Source organism: Salvelinus namaycush, chromosome 22 (genome assembly GCF_016432855.1).
Source record: "Salvelinus namaycush isolate Seneca chromosome 22, SaNama_1.0, whole genome shotgun sequence".
NCBI classification, from domain to species: Eukaryota; Metazoa; Chordata; class Actinopteri; order Salmoniformes; family Salmonidae; genus Salvelinus; species Salvelinus namaycush.
The window spans coordinates 26,862,665-26,875,352 of NC_052328.1; the positions used below are offsets into that span (position 1 = coordinate 26,862,665).

Consider the following 12,688-nt stretch of genomic DNA (forward strand, 5'->3'; position numbering starts at 1 on the left):
ATTGCAATACAGTCTGCTTTCTCTATGATTTGCTTGACCTTCACTTGAACTCTGTTGAACTCTGCATCCAGCAAATGAGTAGATATAGCATGTCTGGTTGGAGGGGTGTATGCTGGGCAAAGAACATTCATTTAACAAGTTAGAAATTATTTAAACACACTTTGCTGTAGGCTACTATTTACTAGTTAACAACAAATCATGTATGTCATAAAATATATTCACCCCACCCAGTATTGTAATCAAAATTTACCAGAAAGCATGTAGTCCTTGGCTTAGACAGTGTAGTGGTGTGGGCTCAATAGCATCTCATTAGTTTGCAAGATCTTGAGAATCTTTTGTTTTTTCCTTTTTTATGAAAACATTTTTTACCCCATTTTTTTTTTCTCCCCAATTTCGTGGTATCCAATTGGTAGTAGTTACAGTCTTGTCTCATCGCTGCAACTCCCATATGGACTCGGGAGAGGCGAAGGTCGAGAGCCATGCATCCTCCGAAACACAACCCAACCAAGCCGCACTGCTTCTTGACACAATGCACATCCAACCCGGAAGCCAGCCGCACCAATATGTCGGAGGAAACACCGTACACCTGGCGACCTGGTCAGCGTGCACTGCCCCCCGGCCCGCCACCGGAGTCGCTAGTGCGCGATGAGACAAGGATATCCCTGCCGGTCTGACCCGGACGACCCTGGGCCAATTGTGCGCCGCCGCAGAGAACGCGTTTCCACAGCTCTAGAGTCCAATGGCGGCGAGCTTTACACCACTCCAGCCGACGCTTGGCATTGCGCATGACGATCTTAGGCTTGTGAGGCTGCTTAGCCATGGAAACCAATTTCATGGAGCTCCCGACAAACTGTTATTGTGCTGACGTTGCTTCCAGAGGCAGTTTGGAACTCAGTAGTGAGTGTTGCAACTGAGGACAGACAATATTTACGTGCTACGAGCTTCAGTACTCAGCAGTCCTGTTCTGTAAGCTGATGTTGCCCATCACTTTGCAACGTTTCCACTTCACAATAACATCACTTACAGTTGACTGGGGCAGCTCTAGTAGGGCAGAAATTTCACAAACTGAGTTGTTGGAAAGGTGGCATCCTATGACGGTGCCACGTTGAAAGCCACTTGGCTCTTCAGTAAGGCCATTCTACTGCCACTGTTTGTCTATGGAGATTGCATGGCTGTGTGCTCAATGTTATACATCTGTCAGCAACAGGTGTGGCTGAAATAGCCGAATCCACTAATTTGAAATGGTTTCCACATACCTTTGTGTGTATATATAGTGTAGCTACACAATGAATACCTCAAATTGTGTTATCTAGTAGTTTTAAAAACAATGTCACAAAATTATTTAGAATGTATGATTGATTACTAAGCTGTTGATTTATTTAAAGTGTAGGTAGCATAAATGTTACCACATGTAACTTATGGATTTGCATTAGTATATGCATCAAAAGTCCCAATGCGAAGTTACACCTCTATTTTTCATGTTATTATAAAATCAGAATTCCGAACAATACCAAAGCCATGTCGGAAAATGTTTTATGGAAGACCTGGCAAGCCAGCCTATTCCCTAGAATTTCAACTCCCAACAAAAATAACATCAAACATATAACATGACTACTAGTTTCAATGTAATTTCAGGCAATTAACAAGCAAATACGTTATGAATTTGTTACAAATCTGCTTGCAAGGTTGCTAACCAACCAGCCTGCTAACGTTAGCCCTGCTAGCCTGCTAACATTACATTAGCACTGCGTGAGTCAGCCAGTTGCTATCAACACCTAGCGTACAGGCACATTATAGTAAACCAGTGTTTTGGAAATACATAATGCCATCTAACAGTTATCTTAGCAAGTAAGCCAGCCAGCTAAAGTTAGTTATTTTAGCTAGCCTAGCCAGCTAACTAGCCTAGCTAGCGCACCACCACGGTCGACATAGCTAAGTAGTAAGCCAGAGAACAACTAGTCTAGCACAGGCAGGAACCCACAGAAGACAACAAGTAGAGAGAGCAGAGACTTACCGATTGACGGCTGAGTTAGCTACCAAAGAAGAGCAAAGGAGAGGCCTTCAGAGGGAGAGGCCATTTCACCGGCCGAGGGAGATTCGGCTAATCCAATAGCGATATAGTGAGGTAAATCCACATTGAATTTACCCGGTTTATATCCATACTCGCAATGTGCCGGTAGGTCGATAGAAAGGCTTCACATTCACGCTTGGCATATCACCTATTCTCATTCCCGAATCCTGCCTTCCACTGGTTATATTAAGCCATCAAAGTCCTCCGGGGTGAAATAAGCACTGCATACAGTAAACGTGCACACGGTTCCCTTAGTCTACTCGCTCCAACCAGACAAACCGGTTCCACTTCAAAGCTAGCTTCTCGTTTTTTGGGCACAAGTGAGTCGTAACCCTGTCCTTGTGAGTATTACTGCACTAGCTACGAATGATAACGGAAAACTACTACAACGATCACTTGACTACCACTACCAAATGTACAGGAGAAGAGGAGATGCAGTTTTTCGCATTCATTTATGTGGTTTCTTCTTTGTGGATGTGCATAGTAGTTCACTAGTGCCAACCCTTGGTTTGGAATGTAATTACATGCTAGCATGGCTAGTATCTAACGTTAGCCAGCTGGAACTAGCTAGGTAGCACCGGTTCTCCATATGACGTTGAGAAATAGTGCATTGTGGGTAGTTTACAAGATATCCGGAAATAAGTTAATAAATATGTATAAACGCTAAAACATAAATATGTTTGTAGTTATAGGTAAGCAGATCGTGACTACAACTAAATTACTAAGTCTTTGACCACACTGTTACTTTGGAGAGTAAAAACTCATGCTTCCTACCCTTTAAATGTAATGCATTCCTCACACATTCAAGAAGCAAAGAAAAAACGGACTGTCCTGAAGTGTGTGGCATTTTTTGGGGGGGCCATGTGCGTTGAGGACAGTATCAGAACCATACCCATGTAAAAGCTTAGTATATTGGAAACCAACTAAGTAAAGGTGTTACTGTTAACTTCACTCGAGGGATTTTGATACCCTAATTAGGATGAAGCTGAGTTGAGTTATTCACTATGAAAGATCAGTATCTTATTGTGGGTGTGAAACGTGCCAGTGTGTTTAGAATGTCTGTTGTTAACGCAGGTTGACACTCCTGATAACATCAGCGTCACACTGCTAGCCCTTAGGGGAACACATCCCAATAGTGCTCCTTGACTGAACTAGAACGCTGAATCCCTCTGAGTCTCACACTTGACTCAAAGTAATAAGTTAAGTTGTTTTTGCGGCAAACTGTCACAGACGAACAACACAGTTAAGACCTAGCTCTGTCAGTACTGGGGTCCTCAACCTAACCATGAGAAATGTCAATGTTAAAACACTAGCTAGGTTTCCATCCAATTGGCAACACATTTTCATGCGAACATTCTCAAATCTGCATATAAACCATATGCACATTTTCCCAACAGAGATGTTTCCATTAAATTGGCTTGTGTGATAACGTAGGGCACATAAAAATAAATGTTGTGGTAAAAAAAAAGAAGGCATTATATAGTGAGTGTGCCCGCTCTGGTATTTGCATGTGCGGTCTAGCTGGCTGAAGTGCATGTAAAACCTACATGATGAAATTATTATGGACAAAAGAGTGATTTAAAAGTTTTTTTAAACGGCAGCCAAGCATCGATTTATCATGTAACCAGAATAAGACCCTCAATGGTTATTGGAAAGGAGCATCGAGCTCATCAACTTGCACTTTTCCCACCCTGTGAAGTTCATCATCATTTATTTAATCTGTAGCCTAATAAACTGAGTCGTAGTGGGAGGACGACATGTCATCGCGCGACTCCAAGTTTACTTCGATATGATGGTTATTATATCAATATTTACTCATAAAAGCCTTTCTTCCACCGATTAAAAAAAAGAAAGAAAAAAAAGTTTATTGCATAATTCCTTTTACCGACACATAATGATCCCACATTGTCAACATTTGTAAAATTTACCGAAAAATGTTCCGTTTCCATGAGGCCTGTCATGACATTTTTTTTATCCGACATGTACAATGAACAAAAAATATGAACGCAACATGTAAAGTGTTGGTCCCGTGTTTCATGAGCTGAAATAAAAATCCCAGAAATGTTCCATACGCACAAAAAGCTTATTTCAAAAGTTGTGCACAAATTTGTTTACATCCCTGTTAGTGAGCATTTCTCATTTGCCAAGATAATCCATCCACCTGACAGGTGTGGAATATTAAGAAACTGATTAAAAAGCATGATCAGTACACACGTGCACCTTGTGCTGGGGACAAAAGGCTACTCTAAAATATGCAGTTTTGTCACACAACACAATTCTACAGATGTCTCAAGTTTTGAGGGAGCATGAAATTGGCATGCTGACTGCAGAAATGTCCACCAGAGCTGTTGCCAGAGAATTTAATGTTCATTTCTCTACCATAAGCCGCCTCCAACGTCATTTTAGAGAATTTGGCAGTACGTCCAACTGGCTTCACAACTGCAGACCACGTGTATGGCGTTGTGTGGGCGAGCGGTTTGCTGATGTCAATGTTGTGAACAGAGTGCCCAATGGTGGCAGTGGGGTTATGTTATGGGCAGGCATAAGCTACAAACAAGAAACACAATTGCATTTTATCGATGGCAATTTGAATGCACAGAGATAGCGTGACGAGATCCTGAGGCCCATTGCCGTGCCATTCATCCACGACCATCGCCTCATATTTCAGCATGATAATGCATGGCCACATGTCGCAAGGATCTGTACACAATTCCTGGAAACTGAAAATGTCCCAGTTCTTCTATGGCCTGAATACTCACTGGACATGTCACCCATTGGGCACGTTTGGGATGGACGTGTATGAAGGAGATATAGCAAATGGTGCTCACACCAGATACTGACTGGTTTTCTGATCCGCGCCCCTACCTTCCTTTTAAGGTATTTGTGACCAACAGATGCATATCTGTATTCCCAGTCATGTGAAATCGATAGATTAGAACCTAATTAATTTATTCTAATTGACTGATTTCCTTATATGAACAGTAACTCAGTAGAATCTTTGAAATTGTTGCTTGTTGCATTTTCGATTTTTGTTCAGTATACTTCCAAAAAAAGGTTGGATGGAAACCTGGTTACTGACTCACTTATCACGGTATTGCTAATGCAGCATTTGACTGAGTGACAGACAGACAGACAATTTACAGTTCCAAATGGATTTGTCTAATCTCTGCTGTTATTCTCATCTGTTTCTTCCCCATAGAAATCCTAAAGCCACTGTTCAAAGAACCAACAAGAAAGTGAACAATGACTCAACACTGCGCATACAAAACCTCTCCATCCTGATCCGACAGATCAAGTCCTATTACCAGGTGAGTGTACAGTGAACCCTGAAGCTCTAATGGGAAAATGATAGAGTGCATCTGGTGCTGAGGTCTGGTTCGTTGTGCTGAGCTGTTAAAACCATGTGTCTCCTAGCTATTTGGGATCAATGACGTATTTGTCTCTGAGGTTTGTCAGCAAGACAAGTTTCAGTGGAGACTGCCTTGTACACACACACACACACACACACACACACACACACACACACACACACACACACACACACACACACACACACACACACACACACACACACACACACACACTTAAATTTAAACTACCCTATAAACACATACACACACATTGGAAAATAAGTATAAACACACATATTTGAAGATGTCTGTGGTTGGTGTGATGTGGGACGGGGACCTCCATCCAGATGTCACAGAGGATTCTATAAATGGACGGGAGCTGCATGCAGACAGTCAAAGGTTTAGAGCTGAAACTCAACACACTGATGTGGGTCTCACGCTTTCACTAATGAAGATCCGGGATGTATTTTGGCTTCAGTTTTGTGATGGCTTCAGTTTTGTGAAGGCTCCAAACACTATTAAAATGGACACAAAATTAGGAGTTACTTCCCCACTATAGTAACTTTAAAAGCTGTCTGCCGGTAGTGTCTCTGTTTTGCTGCTCAGCTGAAGTTTTTACTGCATTAGATCATATCATGTTCTTGCATGTGAGAGTAATCTCAGAGCACAGTTAATCATTTCCATTCTGCTCAAGTAATGAGAGACTTCCAATTAATCTGATGGACAGAGGGAAGTGGGGGCTTCCTGCTGACGATCTGGTATATGCCATGATTGCAGAGGGGAAGGGCTTTGGTCTTAATATCCTACATGTATTTTTTATTTAACCTTTTTACGCCAAGGAACTTCAAACTTTCCACCTTCTCCACTGCTGTCCCGTCGATGTGGATAGGGGGGTGCTCCCTCTGATGTTTCCTGAAGTCTACGATCATCTGCTTTGTTTTGTTGATGTTGAGTGAGAGGCAAGTCAGTTAAGAACAAATTCTTATTTACAGTGAAGGCCTACCCATGCCAATCCCTAACCCGGACGACGCTGGGCCAATTTTGCGAAGCTCTGTGGGTCTCCCAATCACAGCCGGTTGTGATACAGCCTGGAATCGAACCAGGGTCTGTAGTGATACCTTTAGTATGGAAAGCTTATCTAGCAGTCAGCACATCTGTCCAGCAGCTTTTTGCCAACCTCGCAGTCAAGAGGGAACACACTTAGTACTTCACATAGAGGGTAATAAAGAATTTCAGCCATGATAATTTGGTGTTTCTGCTGAAGGCGTTGCTGCTGGAAGAGATAATTGGTCGTCTCAGTGTGTCTTGGCACTCTGAATGATGATCAGGTAGTACGAGATCCAGCATGCACAACATAAACTGCTGGAATGCTTGGAGTTGAAGGTGTGGGAGTTATCAAGCATCACAGTCTCAGTGAAGAGAGGATTTCCCACGACTAAGTCTCCATCATTGATCTTCCTATAATCATCTGCAGCTCAGCAAGTCTCATAGCAGCAACTGAAATGCAATCTAATTTTATTCATCACATGCTTCGTAAAGGACATGTGTGAACTAACAGTGAAATGCTTACTACGCAGTCTCATTCCAATAAGCCCAATGCTCATCATAAAATCAAATGTTATTGATCACATGCACCGAACACAACAGGTGTAGACTTTACACGGAAATGCTTATTTACGAGCTCATTTCCACCAGTCCAGAGTTAAAAGGTAAGACAAATATTTGCTAAATACCATATTGAAGAGTAGGATGATGGCCAAGGCTCTGGTCAAAGCTTGGTTAACAGTCCTACTTGGGTAGAAAGAATGTCCATTAGCTTGGAACATCCAATATAAACATCCCTTGAACATCTCATTGAAACAGGGCCATTGTTTATCGACAGGTCATTAGCCTTGAGAAAGCCCTGCTAGGCCCTCTCAAAATGTCTTTCAAAATGATCTGTCACAGAGCCAAGAGCCTTAAGACCCTTAGTAGCTGCTTGTGGTCTTGTGTGGCTCAGTTGGTAGAGCATAGCACTTGCAACACCAGGGTTGTGGGTTTGGTTCCCACGGGGGACCAGTACGAAAATGTATGCACTCACTACTGTAAGTCACTCTGGATAAGAGCATCTGATGATTGACTAAAATGTTAAGAACATCAACTCTCCGAGTGGCCGCTGGAAGCAGTAGCCTCAAGCACAACGAAACAATGAACGTGTTGTGCTTCTAGGGTGGGTGTCATCAGTCTTTTCCTGGCCTTCCCTGCCTTTGTGTTAACCTCATGATTCATTGTATATATATTCAGCCCAGTGTCCATTAGAAGCCCCACTGTTCCTCCTGCCCTTTTCTAGCAAGTCTCTCAATGGTCGTTGAGAGGCTTTAGCACCCAACAATGAACTACCCAGTTAACTGGAAGCGCCTTGTCATTTTCCCTTTGTGTGGACAACAATGATTCTTGTGGCGTTGTTTTGGTGTTGGAGTAGACATGAGCAGAGCCTTGTCAGTTTGAGATCCACTTGATTACTACCTCATTCACTTTCATCAAGGGTTGAGATTGGATGGATATCTGGCCTTTGGTGTGAATGACAACAGTTCTTGACTAGTAGATCAGAGTGGGCCAGCTGTCAGCAAACACTGCTTTTCTTTTTCTGTTGTCACTTTTTTAGCTGATTAGGGAACACCAGTAATTGCTCCGCTGAAACAAGAACAGCTCAGTCTTACGATTGTGAATGATGTGTTTAGAAGCAGAGTGCAAATACATTCTCTCAGATTAAAGGTCAATTGCCGGTCAACAGACCCCTTAAGATCTTAGTGAGATCTTGACTTGAAGCCACCTTCAGCACATACTTCTTATTCATAGGCTCTGGATTACCTACTATCCAGCCTTAAGTTGTTATCTCTGCCCTGGCTAAGGTTCACCCTGGTTCTTCAGTGCTGCTAGTTATCAACCTGTATGACTGGTGGGCCTGGTTGAATCTAAGTCAGGCTAGTGGATGGGTGGCAGATAGCCTATCGGTTAGAGCGTTGGCTCAGTAACTGAAAGGCCGCTAGATCAAATTCCAGAGCCGACAAGGTGAAAAATCTGTCTGTGCCCTTGAGCAAGGAACTTATCCCTAATTGCTCCAGGGTCGCCATTGATAATGGCTGACCCTGGCCGTAACTCCACTCTCCGAGGGTGTCTCAGGGGGAGTTAGGATATGCAAATAATATTAGGACAAAATAAGCACCCACCAAATTATTTACATTTAGCAGACACTCTTATCCAGAGCGACGTACAGTAGTGAGTGCATACATTTTCATATATATTTTATATATATTAACATACCAGGTTCCAATCATTCACCACCCACATCCTCTGCGGCTGTTCAAAGTATAGAAAAAGGCGCTTGGTTATTGACACATTGAAAAATGGATTTGGTTTTCTTTGCTGTGGTGCCAGTTGTTCCTTTTCCTGCTTTTTCATTTATCCATTTGAATCTCACACGTTCCAGATGGACATGTTAGAAATGTTATCAATTCTCTAGTTTCTATTTAAGGGAGTTAACCGCAGCATCTATAGTGAGCACATGGTAGCAGAGCAGATATGGTGGTGATGTACTAGTGTGTGTGTAGCTTGGCATTGCTTTGTCTGTCAAACTTCTGCAGTGTAGCTTCACTCTTTAATATCAGGGTAGGAGGAACATTATTGAGTTACTGATCATGCTGACTCATCTCAAAGTCTTCCGGCGTCAGGCTAGAGACCTCCACTCCTCTGGGACTACCCCCCCCTTCATATATGTTTTACAGTGTCAGCTCTCTCATGTATATACCATGTGTCCCAAGGTTTCTGCTATTGCACTTATAGACTGTCTAGACACACTGCTGCTTAAATATGTGTAGGCGCTAGTCACTCGATGAAATAGGAAGGTAATAGCCTTTTGGGGGTTCTGTTGTTGGCATGGATAGGGTGTTACTACAGTACGATGCTGTATTGTGGTGGTGTTTTGTAGGAAGAAGCAATACTCATGAGTTGTTTCTGTCAGAAGGATTGATTGATTAGAGCCAAGTTGCCAACGCTTTCCTAGGTATAACTTTGTAGTATTATGCTAAGAGTGCATGAGATTTTCACTTTAAAATTGCATAACTTTTTATTTATGAAGTAGGCTATTCATTCTTTGTCATGTTCTTTCAGGATCTTCATCACTCAGCTGTACATCATACCTTCTTCAGCTAGGCTTTGGTCATTGGGATCAGGGCATGAGGTAATCATTGGTGGATGCATCGCTCACAGGTACTTCACAGTCCACTGGATTCCACTGTGAAGCTGTGATCCTCACCAGTCCACTGAATTCCACTGTGAAGCTGTGATCCTCACCAGTTCACTGAGTGCTGCCTGGTGATTCATCAAGTCTGTGGTGGGCCAGAAGGCGCTTTGGAGATCTAACTCGTTAATTCTATTTCACACTGGAATTAGTCATTTTACAAACATTCCAAGCTGCATTTTAAGTGATAATGTGGAGAGGATGTTGGGATTTATTGCATTTTTAGTTTCCTAGTAATGATATTTAGTCATTTTGGGTTTGCCAGTATTGTTGAGATTAGTCCTGTTAAGGCCTCTCTTCTAGGCTACTCAATCCAAATGAATGTTAGAACACTTTTTAATTTGGTGGTCTCGGGTTGGCACGCATACAGTACAGAGCTGTTTGGAGCTCTCGCCAGCCAAACAATTTCCATGTGTGTAGCATCACGTCAAGCTCCAAAACAGACATGACTTATAGGCCTACACTTTTCAGTATCGATATGAATTGAAGAGTGGACCTGTGTTATGTCGCCCTTTAGCACTGCTTTGCTTTGGGGTGTGTTGTGAAGGCAGTTGCTCGTTTTGTTTTCACTGCGTTAAAGGGAACAGAGCTCCATTCACACACAGGGCCTGGTCCTCGGGGAACTGAGCCTCATGTATCATGTGACCCCACCCCATGCCCAGTTTAGAAGCCATTAAAGAGGGGATGGCACACTCACAGCCCAGATCCTCTTTGCTATCATCCAAACGTTAAATAATCCTCCACATATGAGGCTTTAATGCTGCATGTGTCTACTCAGAGCCCCAGAGTAGTGGAGCTTGTTTTAGAGGCTCAGGGAGACTGTTCCCCTCTCGGTTAATGCTGGCAGACTTACACAAAGACTGTGGGCCAGAGGGCTGAGATGGCTAGAGCAGAGCCTCAGGTGGATGTTGTTGTTTTTGTCTTGGACTTCATCATGGAAAGATTTAAAGGAATGTGTGTGATGTGTGTTGTTATGTGAAAGCTTCAAGCTGGAGGTTGTTTTTCTTTCTTTGAATGATCACCATCATCGGCAATCCACAACATTTATTTCATTTGGGAACCTCGTAATCCGTAAGGGATTTCTTCCATGGCCCTAGCATCTGAAACATGAGTGAATCCAGTTTATTAGGGCATGTAGGCCTGCTTGTGGCTTGAGGCTAATCTCACATGCTAAACCTAAATGTCCAGTTGATGTCAGAGCTGTTCCCGATAGCTGGTAAACACGCATCATCCCCAACGGCCTCACAGTGTTGTCCTGGGTTGCTTGTTTATTTTTCAGAGGCCATAAAGATATGATTGAAGCTAGATTCTACTCTGCAGCCCCTGTATATATATATATACCAGTCTAGACAGTAGGAAAGTATAGAGAATGTGATTTTTATGGCTTAGTGGAGTTGGATTTTACAGCTCATGGCATCATGTGTCACGGCCGATAATGGAAGAAGACCAAGGTGCAGCGTGGTCAGCGTACATTTTCCTTTTTATTTAAAATGTTGCCAACAAAACAACAAACGAAAGAAACAACCGTGAAGCTTACAAGGGCATTAGTGCCACAAACAAAGTTAACTTCCCACACAGAAAGGAGGGAAAGGGCTACCTAAGTATGGTTCCCAATCAGAGACAACGATAGACAGCTGTCCCTGATTGAGAACCATACCCGGCCAAAACAAAGAAATACAAAAACATAGAAAATAGAACATAGAATGCCCACCCAAATCACACCTTGACCAAACCCAAAATAGAGACATAAAAAGCTCTCTACGGTCAGGGCGTGACAGTGCCCCCCCTAAAGGTGCGGACTCCGGCCGCAAAACCTGAACCTATAGGGGAGGGTCTGGGTGGGCATCTATCCGCGGTGGCGGTTCTGGTGTGGGACGTAGACCCCGCTCCACCTTTGGCTCACCCCACTTTGGTGGCACCTCTGGTGCGGGGACCCCCGTCGCCGACCCCGGACTGGGGACCCTCGTAGCGGGCCCCGGACTGGGGACCCTCGTTGCGGGCCCCGGACTGGGCACCCTCGTTGCGGGTCCCTGACAGGGCACCCCCGTTGCGGGCCCCGGACTGGGCACCCTCGTTGCGGGCCCCGGACTGGAGACCGTCACTGGAGGCTCCGGACTGGCGACCGTCGCTGGAGGCTCCGGACTGGCGACCGTCGCTGGAGACGTCCATCGTCCCTTTGATGCGGTGAAGTTGTCCTGTCCCCTTAGCAGAAAAATACCCCCAAAACATAATGTTTCCACCTCCATGTTTGACGGTGGGGATGGTGTTCTTGGGGTCATAGGCAGCATTCCTCCTCCTCCAAACACGGCGAGTTGAGTTGATGCCAAAGAGCTCCAGTTTGGTCTCATCTGACCACAACACTTTCACCCAGTTGTCATCTGAATCATTCAGATGTTCATTGGCAAACCTCAGACGGGCATGTATATGTGCTTTCTTGAGCAGGGGGACCTAGCGGGCGCTGCAGGATTTCAGTCCTTCACGGCGTAGTGTGTTACCTATTGTTTTCTTGGTGACTATTGTCCCAGCTGCCTTCAGATCATTGACAAGATCCTCCCGTGTAGTTCTGGACTTAATCCTCACCGTTCTCATGATCATTGCAACTCCACGAGTTGAGATCTTGCATGGAGCCCCAGGCCGAGGGAGATTGACAGTTCTTTTGTGCTTCTTCCATTTGCGAATAATTGCACCAACTGTTGTCACCTTCTCACCAAGCTGCTTGGCGATAGTCTTGTAGCCCATTCCAGCCTTGTGTAGGTCTACAATCTTGTCCCTGACATCCTTGGAGAGCTCTTTGGTCTTGGCCATGGTGGAGAGTTTGGAATCTGATTGATTGCTTCTGTGGACAGATGTCTTTTATACAGGTAACAAACTGAGATTAGGAGCACTCCCTTTAAGAGTGTGCTCCTAATCTCAGCTCGTTACCTGTATAAAAGACACCTGGGAGCCAGAAATCTTTCTGATTGAGAGGGGGTCAAATACTTATTTCTC

General features: G+C 43.9%; 1 protein-coding gene across 1 annotated transcript in view; it reads left to right on the forward strand.

Moving 5' to 3' along the window:
• Positions 1-2,168: 2,168 nt before the first annotated feature.
• The window catches only part of LOC120017810 (girdin-like), a 75,387-nt gene continuing 64,867 nt past the window's right edge, over positions 2,169-12,688 (forward strand). Inside the window, exons 1-2 of the mRNA XM_038960780.1 lie at positions 2,169-2,176; positions 5,271-5,379. Coding sequence (XP_038816708.1) covers positions 2,169-2,176; positions 5,271-5,379 — 117 coding nt within the window. The remainder of the gene's footprint in view (positions 2,177-5,270; positions 5,380-12,688) is intronic.